Source organism: Pleurodeles waltl, chromosome 2_1 (genome assembly GCF_031143425.1).
Source record: "Pleurodeles waltl isolate 20211129_DDA chromosome 2_1, aPleWal1.hap1.20221129, whole genome shotgun sequence".
In the NCBI taxonomy this organism is placed as follows: domain Eukaryota; kingdom Metazoa; phylum Chordata; class Amphibia; order Caudata; family Salamandridae; genus Pleurodeles; species Pleurodeles waltl.
Window position 1 is genome coordinate 905,323,960 of NC_090438.1, and position 18,314 is coordinate 905,342,273.

The window sequence follows — 18,314 nt, forward strand, 5'->3', positions numbered from 1 at the left end:
GTCTGTTGCTAGTAACAAAGGAAGTAAAACTATCTTTTAGTTGCTAGATTATGCATGATTTTCCACAAGTAGGAGAAAGAGCATAATTCTCACATGACTTTTACAGCAGACGCAGTTGTGTCTGGATTGGGAGCACCCATGGAGAAAATGACACCACTGGGTTGGCAGGCAACTTTGAAAATCACATTAGACATATATGTACGAGAAGTGTGGACTGCAGATATATATTTTTTTTCAGATCGGATTCTGGATTGCAATAGCGCCAACTACTAAATAATGCCTTCCTCATCCAGAGGTCTTCCCTATTCTAAATGTAATCATTCCATTGTATTCTGCCCCTACTTCACATGAACAAGTTGCTACAAGTTAGACTTAGTCCTGGACTATTCTACTGGAGTCCTGTACAATTACCTGTTCCTGCCCCATCCTATTACCACCATGCTAGTTGCCTCTGTGCCAGAATATCAGTCTTTATTTTCAAGCTGGGTATGGTAGTATTTAAGGTTGTCCATGTCAATTGGCCTGATCACCTTTCTAACTCAACTTGCAGTCTAAGACTTGCCAGTTTCATTTCACCCATATCTCCCTCCATTGCATCAAGGTTCACTCTTTTAAAGTTAAAGGTCCTATATGCTGGAACTTAAACCCTGCTAAAAGAATCATTACTAAAACTTGAAGGCAAAGAGGGATAATTGCCTAAAACTGAAAAAAAACAATGTGTATAAATATGTATGTTAATTATCATACTTGTTGTCTGTGTGTATATTCACATAGAGCAGCGTTAGGATCCACCTTGCAAATACTCCTGCTTTTGCAGAATTGGTAGCTGTACTTAATACCTTACATTTTTATATTACCCATTATAATATTGGCTGTAATTGTATCGGAAATCATGTTGCTACATGCTCAGCAGTCTTTTGAATAAACATAAACTAATCAAAAGGATTGCTGCAGAGGTTAAACAAACAATGCACCTCTCATTCAAAACGTGTAAATCACTCACCTTATTTATGCATGGACTCATATAATATTCACATTTTTATCCCTAATCAAAGATGTACTTGTATGCTTCTCATGGTCATTTGTTCTTGTCTATAGACATACCCGTATTCATACAGGAGAGAAACCCTATAAATGTGGTGAATGTGGAAAGACCTTTACAGTGAAGTCAACTCTGGATTGTCATGTAAAGACCCACACAGGTCAGTAAATGTAATTTATACAAGGTCGTTCATTTGACAATATATCTTATGGGGCTATGAAAACACATTTGTCAATTCTATGTGTGTGCTTGTATGTGTAAGCTAGCAGAAAAAAAGATATTGTGGAGCTTGACCAAGATTACATGGAATTTCAGAGAGAGAGCCTTGAAACATTTATTACAAGATTCTTCGTAGAAGGGTCATCGCACCTCTTACAAACATAGATGAGAGGTTCACAATATGTGTCCCCCTCAGCAAGGTAATAGCTTGGAATACTGTGGACAGAAAAGTGTTTGTGTGTGGATTTCAGTCCCAAATGCCCACTTAGTTTCTTTGGAAGCGCCTTCTTTTTGTTACTGGCATTTGCGTAAATGCTCGTTTGTTCATTAGTGCAGTTAGTTTCCATTTGTATATGCCAGTTTAAAATTTGTTCATGCTTTGCTGATTCCTCACTCATATTTTCCCTGGCTCCTGTTCATGCTGTAGTTAACAGTCAAAGAATCGTATTTCGGTAGGCCACAAGATTTCAAAGTAGCTTCTAAAGCTTTTACTTGTTTAGTATGAAACCACACTCCTCCTCTTTGTTGTGTGTTAATAATTGGTTACACCAGATTGGTTACCCCAGATTGTAGCCTTTAAACAGAAAGTCGCTCATTGCCCACAGGTCCTTACTGGCTCCTGAGGAACCCACATTTCTGACTTTTCATCCCTTCCTGGAAAGCGTGGTAGTGTAGGCTTCCTCCTCTACCAAGTAGAATCCTGGGGATTTTCCCACTGCTCCAGGTTAAGAGTCCAAGAAATGGAGGCAGTATAGGAAAGGCTTTTTGGCAGAGAGTGTAACCCTGTGTTCCATGAAAGGTGCACGTACGAGTTACTGATGTCAGGATACCGGGTGGCATTATATGGCTACAAATGAAATCACACTAACTTTGCTTCTGTTGCCTAGATGGAGACAACACTACCTTCTGATGTGCGAAAGCTGTTACTAAGCTTATGCATCTTGTTTGGCTTCTGGGGGTGCTCAAATTTAGAGGAATATGCAGGGTAATAAAGTATCCACCAGAAGGATTGTTATCAAAGACGAATAACTTTTCATTTTACCACAGTATCCAGTGGTTCTGCCATGCAAATATACCCTTAAGATCAGTGCCATACATCATGTTCCCCAGCCTTGCTCCATACCTCGCCTTCTGTGGCAGCTCTTGCCCTCAAACATCAGGTATTATGTTGTAAACTTCCATCACCATATTCCCAGACCTGCATAGCCACCAAACATCACCCGCAAAAGATCAGCAGCATGCCTGTCATCCAGCTGTCAAAAAGTTATACATTAATATTTTGTATTTTTTGATATGCAGCATTCTGAGTGGAAACATCACCCCAAATTTACAGCAAAATGTCATACGGAGGGAGGGACAAATACACATGTATATTATATTGGTATTTGACATTTAATGATGAAAACACATTGGCCCTCATTACAACCCTGGCGGTCGATGATAAAGCGGCGGTAGTACCGCCAACAGGCCGGCGGTAATAAATATGAAATTATGACCACGGCAGAACCGCTCAGACAGACAACCACTTTAACACACCAACCGCCACGGCGAAACCAACAGGCACCACGGCAGTAACCGCCAACAGCCAGGTGGAAAACAATGTACTGCCCACAGTAATATTACACTCCTATCCGTCATATTTTCCTGGGCGGTACCAACAACATCAAAAGCCTGGTGGGAACAGAACACAGAAGGGAAACAACTCACCTCCGGAGACTCAGAGAAGCACCACACAGCAATGGGGCCCGAGCTGCATGTGTTCCCCATGCTCTTCTTCCTTCTGCTCCATTACAAACACCAACGCCGGCGAAGACGACCACGGTGAGTACTGCTGCCCAGCATACAGGGGAGGGGGGAGAAAAAAGAGAGTGACACACACACGCAACACCCCCACCCCCAACACCATACACACAACCAGAAGCAGTAACATAGCATATATACCCCATATCCCTCAGGAATAATGCAAGGACAACTACTATAGTGTAAAAAGGCTGTAATAAGATAAATATAGGTGAAATACGTGCATCCAAATCAAAAAGAATATACATAATTACAATGCAAGGGACACTGCCCAGTCCTCAGTGTCCCTGGGCCACAGGGCCAAATCACAAAGTCCAAGTCCCACCCTCACTCCTGCAACAACACGGAGAGAACACTGCAGGGGCATCAGGTCGAAAATAGACAGGCACCTCAGGGGAACGGCGGAATGGGGGGGGCACCTCAGCCGGAAGATGGTACAACGCCACTGGTCCTGGAGGGGGCAACATGCCCTGGGCTCTGTCCTGGGGAGTGCAAGGCCACAGTCTCTCAAGTGGGTGATTTGCCCACTGCTTGGTCCTGGGGACTGCAAGGCCACAGTCTCTCAAGTGGGTGATTTGCCCACTGGTTCTGGAGGGGGCATTGTGCCCAGTGAGATTCATCCTGGGAAGGAAGGGGTGAGTGGATGGCTTCTTCACTGGTTCTGGAGGGGGCAACATACTCTGTGATGCAGATCTTGGGGAGTGCAAGGTCACAGTCTCTCACCTGGGTGTGAGACCCACAGGATTTGCTGGGGCCAGGCCGCACTACAGCCCATGGATGCAGGACTACACACTGTCCTGGCGGTGATGACTACTCAGTGGTGGCAGTGGTGGTGCTGGCAGTGGTGGGGAAGGCTCCAGCACTTCCCCTGCAGCCTTGGAAGGCTGCCCACTGGGGCTGCTGCTGCTGGCAGTGGTGCCGGTGGTGGTGCTAGCAGTGGTGGGGGGAGCCTCCAGCCCTTCCCCTGCAGCCTCGGATGGCTGCCCACTAGGGCTGCTGCTGTTGGCAGTGGTACTGCTTGGGGGTGCTGGTGGCGGTGCTAGCAGTGGTGGGGGAGGCTCCAGCCCTTCCCCAGCAGCCTCGGACGACTGCCTACTGGGGCTGCTGCTTCTGGCGGCGGTGCTGGCAGTGGTGAGGGGAGGCTCCAGCCCTTCCCCTGCAGCCTCGGACGGCTGCCCACTGGGGCTGCTGCTGCTGGCAGCGGTGCTGGTGGCGGTGCTAGCAGTGGTGGGGGAATGCTCCAGCCCTTCTCCTGCATTCTCGGACGGCTGCCCACTGAGGCTGCTGCTGCTGGCAGCGGTGCTGGTGACGGTGTTAGCAGTGGTGGCGGGAGGCTCCAGCCCTTCCCCCTGCAACCTCGAACGGCTTCCAACTAGGGCTGCTGCTGCTGGCAGTGGTGCTGGCAGTGGTGGGGTGAGGCCCTAGCCCTTCCCCTGCAGCCTCTGATGGCTGAACCACAATGGGTGGTGGTGGAGGCTCCGACTGAGTCCCAGCACCAGGCCTTTTGTCCTTTTTCCCTGCTGGTGCAGGCCCCTTGCCCTTCCTGCCAGCAGCTGGGGATGGCTCCTTGCTCTTTTTGGCAGCAGCTGGGGACTGCTCCTTGCCCTTCCTCTCAGCAGCCGTAGATTGTTCCTTGTCCTTCCTTTTACCAGCTTGGGGTGCCTCCTTGCCCTTCCTTTTTGCAGCTGGGGGTGGCTCCTTGCACTTCCCTGCAGCAGCTGGGGGTGCCTTCTTGCAATTCCTTGCAGCACTTGTTGCAGGCACCCTATCAGTGTGGCTGCTTGGTGCCCAGGATCCTCTCCCACCTGGTGTAGCTGTGGACATTACTGTGCCCCTGGAATGGGTGGTTGAGATGCTTGCCTGGGTTTTGACCACCCTGGCCTGACGTGAGGGACGGGGGGGAGGGCTAGGGAAGAGGTCAATGATGGCGAGGAAAAGCTTCTTAGGGACGTTGGGGTGGGAAGAGGGAGATGGTTTGGGAGTGGAGGAAGAGTGAGTGGTTGTAACAAGTGTCTGTCTGCTGTGTTTGGGTGCAGGTACATGGGCTGGATGCTGTTTTGAGGTGGATGGCTGTTAGGTGTCTGAGTGCTTGCAGTTGTTTACTTTGGGAGGAGGGGGGCACAGACACAGTGGGAGAGGACACAAGGGACGTGTGCATGGAAGTGGGGGTGTGACTGCCAGTGAGGGGCGTGCGCTGTTACGTGTGCTGGTGATGGGGGTAGTGGATGAAGATGTAGTGCATGCAGGTGTGAGTGTAGACGAAACTGGGAGGGTGGTGAAGGACGACGAGAAGGGGGCCACAGTGGAGTAAGTGGATGTTGGTATGTCTGCATCTGGATGGTGTTTGTGTGAGTGCCTGTGTGATGAAGTGTGGTGCTTGTGTTTGCCATGTCCATTCTTGTGTGTTGTCCTGGGTGCATGCTCGTCTGCCTGTGTGCATGGGATAGGTTGGGGTTGAGGGGAATTGGAATGGGTAGAGGAAGTGGGAGGGGGGAGGCTAGAAACAGGGACAATGGCTGCCATCAGAGAGGAGGCCAGAGCATGGATTGATCTATGTTGGGCCGCCATGCCAGTGTGAATGCCCTCCAGGAATGCATTTGTCTGTTGCATTTGGGCTGCCAGCCCCTGGATGGCATTCACAGTGGTTGACTGCCCAACAGAGATGGATCGCAGGAGGTCAATAGCCTCCTCACTCACGGCAGCAGGGCTAACTGGGGCAGAGCCTGAGGTTCCTGGGGCGAAGCAGATGCCCACTCTCCTGGGTGAGCGGGTATGCGAAACTCGATGAGGGGCTGCTGGGAGGGTGCTGCTGGTACTGGGGGTAGCGGCTGTACCTGTAGCTGGGGTGGGCACAGAGGTGTCCGCCACCACCAGGGAGCTTCCATCGGAGGAGGAATCTGTGTCCGAACTGTCCCCTCCTGTCTCCGCCTTGGTGGTCCCCTCTGTCCCACTGGTGTCCTCACCGACTGTAGATTCGGCCTTCTGGGTCCTGTGGGATGCAGCTCTCTCCGTCGCCGGTGCCTCTGCTCCTCCGCCAGATGATGCTAATGCACGTAAGAATAGGGTGACAAAACAAAAAGGAGGGAGGGGGGAGACAAAAGATACACTTTGTCAATGGCGAGCACACGCCATGGTCAGTTCCAGAAACAGGTCACAGCAGCACATGCAGTGTAGGTCCTCTCCTGCTGAAGGTCAGGTAGCAAGTGAGTGAACAGATAGAAAATGGCGGTGACGTCCGCAGTGGTGATGCCGGCGTACATCACCATTGGCCACTGTACCCCATAGCGCCCAATGTTAACCAATGAGGAGTTGCACGGCGGTTTTCGGCCTTCTCCTTCAACGGCGCACAACTTCAGTGGAATTACCGAAATTCCACCTGTCCCTCCAAACAGGACAGGCGGACACCATTTCAGTCGGGGGTGCAGGCCATGTCTCCTAACTGTGTCACAGTACACATATGCACCATTTGAACCTCTCCAACAAAATACTGTTACAATCACAGCACACATTGAAGTGTAGTGTTTGGAAATAAGAGATACTGACCAGCTGCTCACCTTTTTGCCCCATAGATTGCAACTGCTGTGGATGAATAGGAGATGGAGACATACCCCCCATGTACAGGCCCCTGGTGGACTTGGCAACAATGGAGGACAGGCACATTATCCTCACCTATAGACTGCACAGGACAACAATCACAGAGCTGTGTGCCCAATTGGAGCCTAACCTAATCTCTGCTATCCGTCACCCCATCGGGATCCCCCCTCTTGTGCAAGTGCTATCAGTGCTCCATTTCCTGGCAACTGGCTCCTTCCAGGTGACAGTGGGCTTGGCAACAGGAATGTCTCAGCCAGTGTTCTCAATAGTGCTGATCAGAGTGTTGTCTGCCCTGATTAAACACATGCGCAACTACATCGTTTTCCCCCAGGTGGAGGATTTGACCAGAGTGAAAGCTGATTTCTATGCAATTGGACATTTGCCCAACAATATTGGGGCAATCAATGGTATACATATTACTTTTGACCCCCCGCCCACCCCAGCAAAATTGAGCAGGTGTTCATAAATCGAAAGAGCTTTCACTCCATGAATGATGTGCAGATGGTGTGCCTAGCGGACCAGTACATTTCCCACGGCAATGCAAAATATCCTGGTCTGTGCATGATGCCTTTATCCTGAGAAATAGCAGCATCCCATATGTGATGGCTCAACTCCAGAGGCACAGGGTGTGGCTAATAGATGAGCCCTGGTTCCCACCCAGTATATGTTGGTGTATGGGTATGGTGTGGGCCCAAAGGGTTGATGTGTGGCTAACAGTTGTCCCTCAATATTTGCATGTGACTCTGGTTACCCCAACCTCTCATGGCTACTGACCCCTGTGAGGAATCCCAGGACAGGGGCAGAGGAACGTTACAATGACTAACATGGGCGAACAAGAAGAATTATAGAGAGGACCTTTGGCCTCCTGAAGGGCAGGTTTCGTTGCCTCCTAACAGGTGGATCCCTGGACAACCTACCCAAGAAGGTCTGCCAGATCATCGTGGCATACTGTATGTTGCACAACCTTGCCTTGCGTCGTCGGGTGCCTTTTCTGCAGGAGGATGAGGCTGGAGATGGCTGTGTGGCAGCAGTGGACCCTGTGGACAGTGAAGATGAGGAGGCTGAGGATGAGGACAACAGAAGTGCAATAATTTGACAATACTTCCAGTGACACACAGGTAAGACAGTGTAACTTCACGTTTAAATGACTGTTTTGTGTTTGACATTGTCACTGGCAGGGTATTTTTCCCGCTTCTATGGCCCCTCACTGTACCGTTTGGCATCTCTATTTGCAGAAGTTTGTGCCCCACTATCACCTGGTGTGTTGACTTCAGCCAACTACAGGTCATTCATATGTATACATTACTGTACAGTTGATTTTTAATGTTTAAACCTAGTTAAACGAATACATACTTAAATCATTTGACATACTCCATACTTGTATTTTTTTAAATGGTGTTTATTTAAGTGCTGAGAAGTAAAGGGGATGTGCAATGGAATGGGGTGATGATGGAGGAAAGTCCAGGGTATTGTTCCAGTCTGTTTGTAGCACAGGTGCATTGTCGATGGGGACATAGGAAGGGGAGCAATGGCAGTTCAAGGTGGACAGGTTGACAAAGTGGGACACAAGGGTGACAATCAGGAGAGTCTTTTTCCTGGGGGGGTCTTAACAATCGTCTCTGGCTTCTGCCTGGATTGCAGGGAATGTTTGCGGGGTGGTTCTCCTTCTGCAGGGGGAGGGGTGCTGGTGGCCTGTTGGTCCTGTGCCGGGGCCTCCTGTCCACTAGCGGAGGTGGAGGACTGTTCATCGGTTTGGCTAGTGTCAGGGGCACGTTGGTGTGCCACTGCCTCCCTCATAGTGTTAGCCATGTCTGCCAGCACCCCTGCAGTGGAGACCAGGGTGGTGTTGATGTCCTTCAAGTCCTCTCTGATCCCCAGGTACTGTCCCTCCTGCAGCCGTATGTTCTCCTGCAACTTGTCCAGTATCTGGCCCAGCATATCCTGGGAATGTTGGTATGCTCCAAGGATCGCAGTGAGTGCCTTCTGGAGAGTCGGTTTCCCTGAGCTTGTCCTCCCCCTGTCGCACAGCAGGTCCTCCCAGCTTCCCTGTTGTCCTGTGCCTCTGTCCCCTGAACCGTATGCCCACTGCCACTGACACCAGGTCCCTGATCGTCCTGTGTTTGTAGGGTGGCCTGGGGTCCCTGTAGTGGGTAGTGGTGGACACACTGCTGATTGACGTGTCCTTGGGACAGAGGTATGGGCCCGCTGGGTGGGTGCTGTGGTGGTGTTTCCTGGGGGGGGCTCTGTGGTAGTGTGTGACTGTACCTGGGTAACCGACTGTCTGGAGATCCCTGATGGGCCAGGTTGGTCATCCAGATCTAGGCGAGCAGAGCTGCTGTCATCACTGTGGGCCTCTTCTTGGGGGGGAAGTGGATGTTGCTGGCACCTCTTCTCCAGTGACATTGGTTGGGGGACCTCTGGGGATGTAAATGCAGTGTTATTGTTTCAGCATGTGACATCATGCGCATGGGTGTGTTGCCCTCTATGGTTGTTGTTGCCCTGCCAGATTTGCCTTTGTATGAGTTGCTGTTTGGTGGGGTGGGTGATTCTCTCCATTGTGCATTGCAATGGTGATAGTTGTCCATGCAGGTCTGTGAGGGGCGTCAATGCATCGGTGTTACATGCAGGGCTTGGTATTGGGATGAGTGGGTTGTGATGGTGGGGTATGTGGGAGGTGGTGAAGTGATGGGAGTGAGGGTGGGGGTTTGTGATGGCATGCAGGTGGGGGGGGTGATATTAATAGAGATTTGACTTACCTGAGTCTAATCCTCCTCCTACTCCTGCCAGGCCCGCAGGATGCATGATTGCCAAGACTTGCTCCTCCCATGTTAGTTGTGGGGGAGGAGGTGGGGGTCCACCGCCAGTCCTCTGTACAGCTAGTTGGAGTCTTGCTGCTGTGGAAGCACCTTCCCCAGTAGGTCGTTCCACCTCTTCCTGATGTCGTCCCTTGGTCTTGGGTGCTGTTCCACGGCGTTGACCCTGTCCACGATTTTCCTCCATTGCTCCATCTTCCTTGCAGTGGATGTCTGCTGCATCTGTGATCCAAATAACTGTGGCTCCTCCCGGATGATTTCCTCCACCAAGACCCTCCTCAGGGAATTGGGGGTGTCTTTGTGGTGCCATGGGTGTAGTGTGAGTGGTGTGGGTGAGAGTGTGTGGGGTGATGTTTTGGGGTGTGTGATGTAAGGTGCCTGGATGGTGTATAGGTGATGTTATGTGGCTCTGGTTGAATGGGCGCTCTTGCTGTATTTCCCTTTGTTAGCAGTGGTTTGTAGTTGTAAAAGGTTGTGGGTAGTGTGGGTGTGTGTTTTATAGTGGTGTGGGTGTGTGGATGTGTATCCGGTGTGTTTAGTTGGAATTGTCCAATGTGGTGTAGTTTTGTTTGTGTGTGTGTGTATTTCGAGCACGGCGGTATGCTCCACCAATAGTTTACATCCATTGAATGTCCACTGCAGTGATTCGTGGGTCATAATGCTGTGGGCGTAGTTCTGTTGGCCTAACAGTGTGGGTTTTGCTACCGCCAGTTTATCACTGACCTTTGAGCTGGCGAACTTGTGTGTGGCTGTATAGTGACGGATTGGTATGTGTGTGTCATAATATGCTTGGCGGTTATCTGCCACGGCGGCATTATGTTGGCGCAGTTCGGCATTGCAGTAAGCAGGATTTACCACCAATGTCATAATGAGGGCCATTGTCTTTGTAGCGTCTCACTTTTACCATCCGAGTTCTATATTGACTAGATAGGTGTTTAATCCCTTTCTGTTGTGGTCAGTGTATCAATATTGGAAGGGTGGAAAACTGAGTTCATTTATTTATTTGGAATCCACAGATGCCATGTGAGTACAGCAGACCCCACCAATCCAAGAAGAGGAGACAAATGCACAATATCTGATAGAGACTTCTCCCTGCAGATTCCTTACCTTTGAATTCCCTGGCGTCAGCTTCGAATACGGAATTATTTGTTTGGGGGATGTCCAGACAAACCTTATTTACATAGCCATCAATGGCTCACACCTTTTTGGAAAATAAGCAGACTCGGCGCTTGAGCGGTTCAAGGACTCTCGAGCCACGGCCAGATCCTAGGGCCTCTCAACACCACCTTGTCAGCAGTTTGCCTTTTGCCCCTTTTGAGGCTTTGGAAGGGGTGGGGTACCACGCCACCCTCTAATCAGCCACCATCCTCCATGATCTCATCCTCCAGTGCAAGGATGAGGTTGTGGTACTTTAAGACCCAGAGGGTCTAGCAAGAGCTCGGCCGCTACCCAGCCCCCCTCCTCCACAGCGCCCAAGTCCTCCTAGTGTGGTTCTGCAAGACCACACACATCCAGTTGGAGGTAGGATTCAATTTCATCACCCTCACTGGCGGTCCATAACATTGGACAAATGGGTCTTGCAGATCATACAGAAGGGGCTATTCCCTTCACTTCCAGTCTTTCCCTCCCTCTAAGCCCCCATTAAAAGAATGGCTGATGGAGGATCACTTAATTTTGCTCCACAAGGAAGTTATGACTCTCTTGCCCAAGGGAGCTATAGAAAGGGTCCTAGTAGTGGGCATGCAGGAACACTATTCTTCTGATGAATACTTCTAACTGCAGATTACTTAACTTTTGAAAATTCCACTGACAGACTTTTAATGAATTTTCTTTAGCAGTACTCCTGCATGCCAGTAGGTGGTATCCTGCATCTCCACAGCAATGTAGATTCATTCCACTCATGTTCCAACATCAGTTGCTTTCTTACGGTGCTGCCAGACATGGACCCGGAGCAACGCCTAGTCTCTGCACAAAATTTACTTAAAAAAACATTTGTGAAGAAGCCCCCTCCCTACACCCTCATTTCCTGGCATTCCTGCGGGGATCTCTCCCTGCTGTTCCTTGCTGATCCTCACTCAGAAGCACCCAAAAGAAATAAAGGACAACAACTGTGACTCCAGGAAATTGACAAGCATCAGGTTACAGTAAGTAAGGACTTGTTCTTTCAGGAGGGACTGAGGGGAGTTGAGCGTATTAAAGAAGCCCCCGATTGGTTGAAGCTCTGCTCCTTGCCCAGGAAGCATCAGGAAATAGAGCCTGCCCAGGAAAGATGCCAATTGTGAACCCACGAGAATTCCAGTAGAAGAGCCCAGCCTGAGGCCACAAGCAGGACATACCCTCACCACCGATGGGGGAATAGGTGTCCCGGGCGTCTTCCGAGCTGCGGAAGCTGAGGCAGATGTTGGTGAAGACAAGGAAACGTGGTTTGAAAAACTGGTGGACGCCACCAGTCAAAACAACAGAGTCTGCCACAACGCAGGAGAGTTGTGGCTGAGTGGTGAGTGGGAGAGGGGGAGCCAGTCACATTTGATTGCATGTCACACCAGTCAGTTTGCTGCTGGCGACCGGAGGCAATACACACACAAGGGAAATGCTTGAAGGGTCAGAGCAGAGTCAGGTCATGCCAGGCTTGGTGATATTTTGAGTTATTTTTTTCAAATTTATTTTCGGTGTTGTGAGCATTCCTTCTGTTTTTTTTCTTTTCCACTTCCCTGCTGAAAGCCCTATCTCTTTGGAGTACAAACCTGGCCTTGGGCTACCCCTCTCACAGTAGCTTTGACCCAGTTCTACTCCCTCTGGCACTGATCATATGGTGATGGTATTCAAAGTAGCATTTAGGAACCCCTACTTACCACAGTTAATCTTCTCCTTCCCTCGAGGGTACTGGCAGTGGATGTCCACTAGTGCCTATGAAAGAGGAGGAAAAGAAGAATTAAAAACATTCCTGGAGCCTATCTAACAGAGACTCAACAAGGATAAACAGACTCATCCTAAGAGAAACAGATTACATTTGTGGACTATTATCCTGTTGTTTTGATTGTCAGATAAAAGCCAAGATTCGCAAACAAATCAAGCCTCCAAAGCCTTATTTCTGCCCTTCCATCCCACGCCAGTATGTAGGGGAAATGTAATCCCCTGGAACCACAGGGTTCAAACCTCGTAGGGACCGTCGCAAGCGGATGTCTATGACATATCCCCACCAGATTTGTTTTGGTGTTTGGCCGGAACACGACTATAAGACCTTAGGACCTGCATCCTAATGAATCCGAAGGTTGTTTGGGACCACTGAGGCGAACATTTACATCACCAAGTACTGGAAGACTCAGCAGCAGATCTTTGTCATGGTCAAAGTCCTCAAGTAAGTCAAATGAGAAGCACAAGAAGTCTAAGTAGGACTCTGCCCCTTCCCTCCACCTTCTATCTCCTGAGAATATGGAAAGGTGTAAACATGCCTGTCAGTCTTGCTCCCAAATTCCATGTCCTTCAAAGTGGATTCAGACTTGTTGTCCCAGGGCAACCTGAATTCTAGATCCCTTGGTGACACCTCAGTAAATCCCACAGTACTTTGAAATTATACTGTGTCTCCTAGGCACGCTGCTGGTGCCCTCTGAGGCACCTGTGGACCCCAAGAAACCATGAAGACTTCCACCTGTAACTCCACTTGTGTGTCTGCCCTTGGCGTGAATTGCAACCTGTAGACCCTCCATGGGTGTGACTTAGGTCTTGGCCTCACAAAAATCGACGCTGGACAGCAGATTGCAAAAGGTAGTCTTCTCTGACTCCAAACTGTTTTCGACTAAAGCTGTGTGCTAATCCCACTGGGCTGCAGTCTTACGGCTACCCATCGGACTCTGATACATTTCCCTTGCCACAAGTAAGACCCAAATCACCCGTAATGTTTTTGGCACGGATTCCTATAACCATGAAGATGAAGGGGTCAGAGTTGCTCAGCCATATGCAGAGGACAAATGATCTGATGAGCTAAGACGCCTGTGGACTTGATACTTCTCCAGACACTGGACTAATCTTTCCATCCTGGCTGACGTCTGAAGAACGCGCCTCCTTTGCAGTTGTGTCTGCTGTACTCACATGGCAACTGTGGATTCCATATAAATAAATAAATGAACTCAGTTTTTCACCCTTCCAATATTGATACACTGACTGCAACAGAAAGGGATTAAACACCAATCTAGTCAATATAGAACTCGGATGGTAAAAGGGAGACGCTACAAAGACAATGGCCCTCATTATGACATTGGCGGTAAATCCCGCTTACCGCCTTGCCGACTGCTGCAAACATAACACCACCCTGGCGTATAACCGCCAAGCATATTATGACATAGCTGATGTTCTGGACCTCCATTTTCTTTCTATGGCAGTGGAAAGCAATATTCTCACCAAAGTCCTCCAACCCTGAGAAACTAAAATTGAACCCTTACTACCTTTAAGTGAGGTCCTTAAGGACAGGGGCAAAGCCATGTTCTGAACCACTGGTAAATAGGCAGATAGTGAAATGCCATTACCCTGCCCTGTGTAATCCAACCTTCCAAACGCAACATACGATTCAAGAGAGTTTGGTGGTGTAGGCATCCAGAAGCAAGGTCAACTCCAATGCCTTCCCTGCCACCCAACCGGACAAAGAATTTAAGCATCTTCAAACGTTTCAGAAAAAGCATGTTATCATCCACCAGCCTGGCATCACGGTCCATCATTGACAGCACTTTGGGATTCAGGATTCAGGGTTCATGTTCTACCTGCTGTGCCTCCTATCTGAGGCCCCATCCTTACATAATCCATTCAAGGTGGCTACGATGCGGCTAACTTGATAATTAATTGTGGGTAATATACTGCAGATTTCCTTATTCTTGCACTTTATACTGGAGTGACACTCAAGAGACATGCCTGGATGAGATGTATGGACTTCTCCAGTGATATCCAGTCTTCCCTAATTAATATACCCTTTGATAACTTGTGTCTCTTTGGCAAGAAGGCAGACACTGTTCTCAAGCACTTCAAAGATTGCAGAGCCACAACATACTCCTTTGGTCTGTCTACTCCAACGCATCAGTCCCATTAGTAGTTACCCCCCACCCCCTCTATTGCAATAGTAGGGGTTTTCAATACCCCCTGTAACCACCCATGCTATCAGGCCAGCATACCTACAGCATTTTTGTGGCTGAGGAAATGACACTCACAGAAAACGTGGACAGCAAGTGCAGGATGTAGCCCAGGCTTCTGCACTGCCAGCTGCCACACACATTAATCATCTTTGATGTGCCCTTCCAGGCTCACAGCCACCTGGTCAGTGGCAGGATTCACAATTTTTTCTCCCAGAGTGACAGGCCATCCCTTCTGACAAGTGGATTCTGCAAGTTGTCCAGAAGGGTTATGCTCTTTTATGTTTATTTTCTTCTCCACTGCACATTCCACCACTTCACAGTGGCTGACAGAGGATAGTCTGTCACTTGCAGCTGGAAGTGCAGGATGTTTTGGCCAAAGGGGCTTTAGGGAGGATTCTGGCCTCAGAGGTAGCATGTGGGTGTTTCCCCTGCTACTTCCTTGAGTCGAAGGACAGAAGACTTTGTCCTATATTAGATCTTCACCCTCTTTGTGCCTTCTTGCAGAAGGACAAATTCATGATGCTCACTCTGTACCAGATTCCATCTGTCCTTGACTCTGAAGACTGAATGGTAGCTTTGGATGAGCACAGTGCTATGTTTATTTCCGCATCCCCTTCCTTCAGGCCCACAGGTGCTATTTATTTATATTATATGATGGAACCAGAGCACTTTCAGTTCACTGTGCTCCCCTTTGGCCTCACCAGTGCCCCTTTGGTGTTCACGAAAGTGATGGCAGTAGTGAAAGGGGTTCCAGTCTTTCCCTACCTTGATGACTGGCTGCTGAAAGCAATCTTCAGGCAGTCGTCACCCACCTCTTGACTACAACAAACCTCTGGACATCTTTCTGGTTCAATTTTAACATGCCAAAGTCACACCTGACTCATTTGCAGACACTCCTTTTCATTGGAGCTATTTTTAAAATCGTGTAGTTTTGTGCCTTTTTCCTAGAATAGAGTCCAAGAAATTAAGGCTATGACCCCAATGGGCCAGCCCCTGTCCCAGATCTCAGTGAAGACACTGCTCTGAGGCTGCTGGAACTGATGACGTCCTGCATCCTGCTGATTAAGCATGACATGTGTCATATGCAGGCTCTACAGTGGGACTGAAATCTCAGTGGGCACAGAACCCGTGGAATCTTTGCAGCTACTGCCACATTTCAGATGAGTCTGCAAATGACCAACATTAGTATCTGCTTGTAGCCTCTTTCTTAGCATGGTTACCCTCATTTTCTGCCCGTTGTCAGTATGTTTTACTGTTTCTACTGGGTTCCTGCTAACCAGGACCCAAGTAGTTTTGCTCTCAACTCTAAATTGTACCTTTTTTCCCTCAATTGGCATACTGGTCCACCCATGTAAGTCCCTAGTATATGGTACCTAGGTACCCAGGGCATTAGGGTTCCAGTGGATCCGTGTGGGCTGCAGCAGTTATTCTGCCACCCATAGGGAGCCCATGCAAAGGGTTCTGCAAACCTGCCATTGCAGCCTGCGTCAAATGGGTGCATGCACCCGTTTTCACTACAGGTCACTACACCAGGTCACTATAAATCACCCCTATGGTAGTCCCTCTCAGCCCAGAGGGCAGGGTGCAGGTACCTGTGTGTGAGGGCACCCCTGCACAAGCAGAGGTGCCCCCCCACCACAAACTCCAGATGCATTTTCCTGGACTTTGTGAGTGTGGGGACGCCATTTTACGTGTGTGCTGGACATAGGTCACCTCATATGTCCAGCTACATAATGGTAACTCTGAACATAGGCATGTTTGGTATCAAACACGTTGGAATCATACCCCAAGTCTTTTGCAAGCATTGGTTGTATGATTCCATGCACTCTGGGGGCTCCTTAGAGGACCCCCAGCATTGTTACCACCAGTCTTACAGGGTTTTCTGGGCAGCCCGGTTGCTGCCACCCCTCAGACAGGCTTCTGCCCTCCTGCTGCTTGATCTGGGAGGCAGAGCAACCATTTCCTTTGGGAGAGGAGGTAACAACCTCTCCCTTTGGAAATAGGTGTGACTGGCTTAGGAGGGTTAGCCTCTCCAAGCCACTGGTTTGCTTTTAAGGGCACATTTGGTGCCCTCCATGCATAAACCAGTCCACACCTGTTCAGGGACCCCCAGTCCCTGCTCTGGTGCGAAAACAGGCAGTGGTAAGGGGAGTGATCACTCCCCTGTCCATCACCACCCCAGGTATGTGGCCCAGAGCTCTTCCATAGAGTCCCTGGGTTCGGTTTCCAAGGTTGGCAGTGAACTCTGGGAGCATCTGAGTGGCCTGGCCAGGAAGGTGATCTCAGAGCCCCCTCCTAATAGGTGCATACCTGGTTAGGTGACCAATCCCCCTTTCAGGGCTATTTAGGGTCTCTCTCTTGGGTGGGTCCTCAGATTCCTCTTGCAAGATTCCAACAGGACTCCTCTGCAACCTCTGCTTTGACTTCTTCCCTCCAGACAGCGACTGGAACCTCCAGGACCCGACCAGCTGTTTCCAAGAAGAAAGAAATCTTCAGCAACATTGTTGCCAGGGCTCATGCCAGCTTTGCAACAGTTGCCTTGCTGTGCAGCATTAGAAGACTGCAACTCTTCAGCCTGCACAAAAGGAAGAAAGAATCTCCCTTGGAGTGAAGGAGTCACTCCATCTGCAACCACAGGCACCTATGACAAGCGACAACCGGCGGTGTGGATCCCCTCTCCTGCTGAGCTGCGTGGAGTTAGGGTTTCTCTCTGGAATGGGTCCTCAGATTCGGCTTGCAAGATCCCAGCAGGACTTCTCTACAACCTTACTTTGACTTCTAGCACCGGAACAGCGACTGGACCCTCCAGGAACTGACAATCTGCATCCACGGCTCCTTCCAGCTTCTGCAACATTTCCCCAGCTGTGCATCCTCTGTGGGCGGCAAGTTTTCAGTCTGCATGAGAAGGAAGAAGGAATCTCCATGGAGTGAAGGAGTCACTCCACTATATCCGCAGGCACCAACTGCAACGATGACTTGCTGTGTTAATCTACTCTCATCCTGAGCTGCCTGGGTCCTGCATCACGGATGGTGGTCCAGAGTAGTCCTCTTGGTCCTCTCTGCCAGCTGTCCAACTTTGGTGGAAAGTAAACCTTTGCCTTCCTACGCAGGACAGTACCCCCATGCACGGCGTCTCTTGCAGCTACCAAGGCTTGTTTGCATCTCCTCCAAGCGATCTTCAGGCAATGTGTAGCTCCAGCTCCCAGCAGTCCATCTTGGAAAGCACAGCCTCCTGCCTGGTTCTCCTGCGGCGTGGATCCTCTTTTGTAGTGCTGCGTGGGCTCCTTCTATGACTCCTGTGTTCCCATCCTGTGGAACTCCTGTGGGTGCTGCCTCTGCTCCTGTGGACTCTCTGCGATGCTGAGGGTCCTCTGTGACTCCCACTCCTGGGTTGAGTCCACGTGTGCCTTGCTGGTCCCCGGCAGCACCTCTTTTCCACTAACCGCGAGTTTGCCTTTGCCAAGGCTTGTTGGTGGGAATCCTCCACCGACACCCGTTCTGCAATCTTCCTTCCAGTGTGGGACATTTTCTGCATACATCAGGACTTCTTCTCCGGCTCCTTGGCTGCAGTGCTGACCTGTTCTTCATAACTGTCGACCAACTCCTGCATCCACAGCGGGGTGGGTAGTATCTCCTACTCCTCCTGGACTCCACTGTGACTCTCCCTCTCTCCACGGGTCTTCCTTCTTCAGGAATCCACCGCTGGTTTTCTTTCAGGCCTGTCTG

The 18,314-nt window shown here is 49.8% G+C and overlaps 1 protein-coding gene across 3 annotated transcripts in view; it reads left to right on the plus strand.

Annotated features, from left to right (window-relative positions):
- Nucleotides 1-18,314, plus strand: part of ZNF236 (zinc finger protein 236) — a 1,086,161-nt gene that overhangs the window by 640,282 nt on the left and 427,565 nt on the right. For all 3 annotated transcript variants that reach the window (XM_069218833.1, XM_069218835.1, XM_069218834.1), the window contains one exon: nucleotides 1,099-1,202. In XM_069218833.1, coding sequence (XP_069074934.1) covers nucleotides 1,099-1,202 — 104 coding nt within the window. The remainder of the gene's footprint in view (nucleotides 1-1,098; nucleotides 1,203-18,314) is intronic.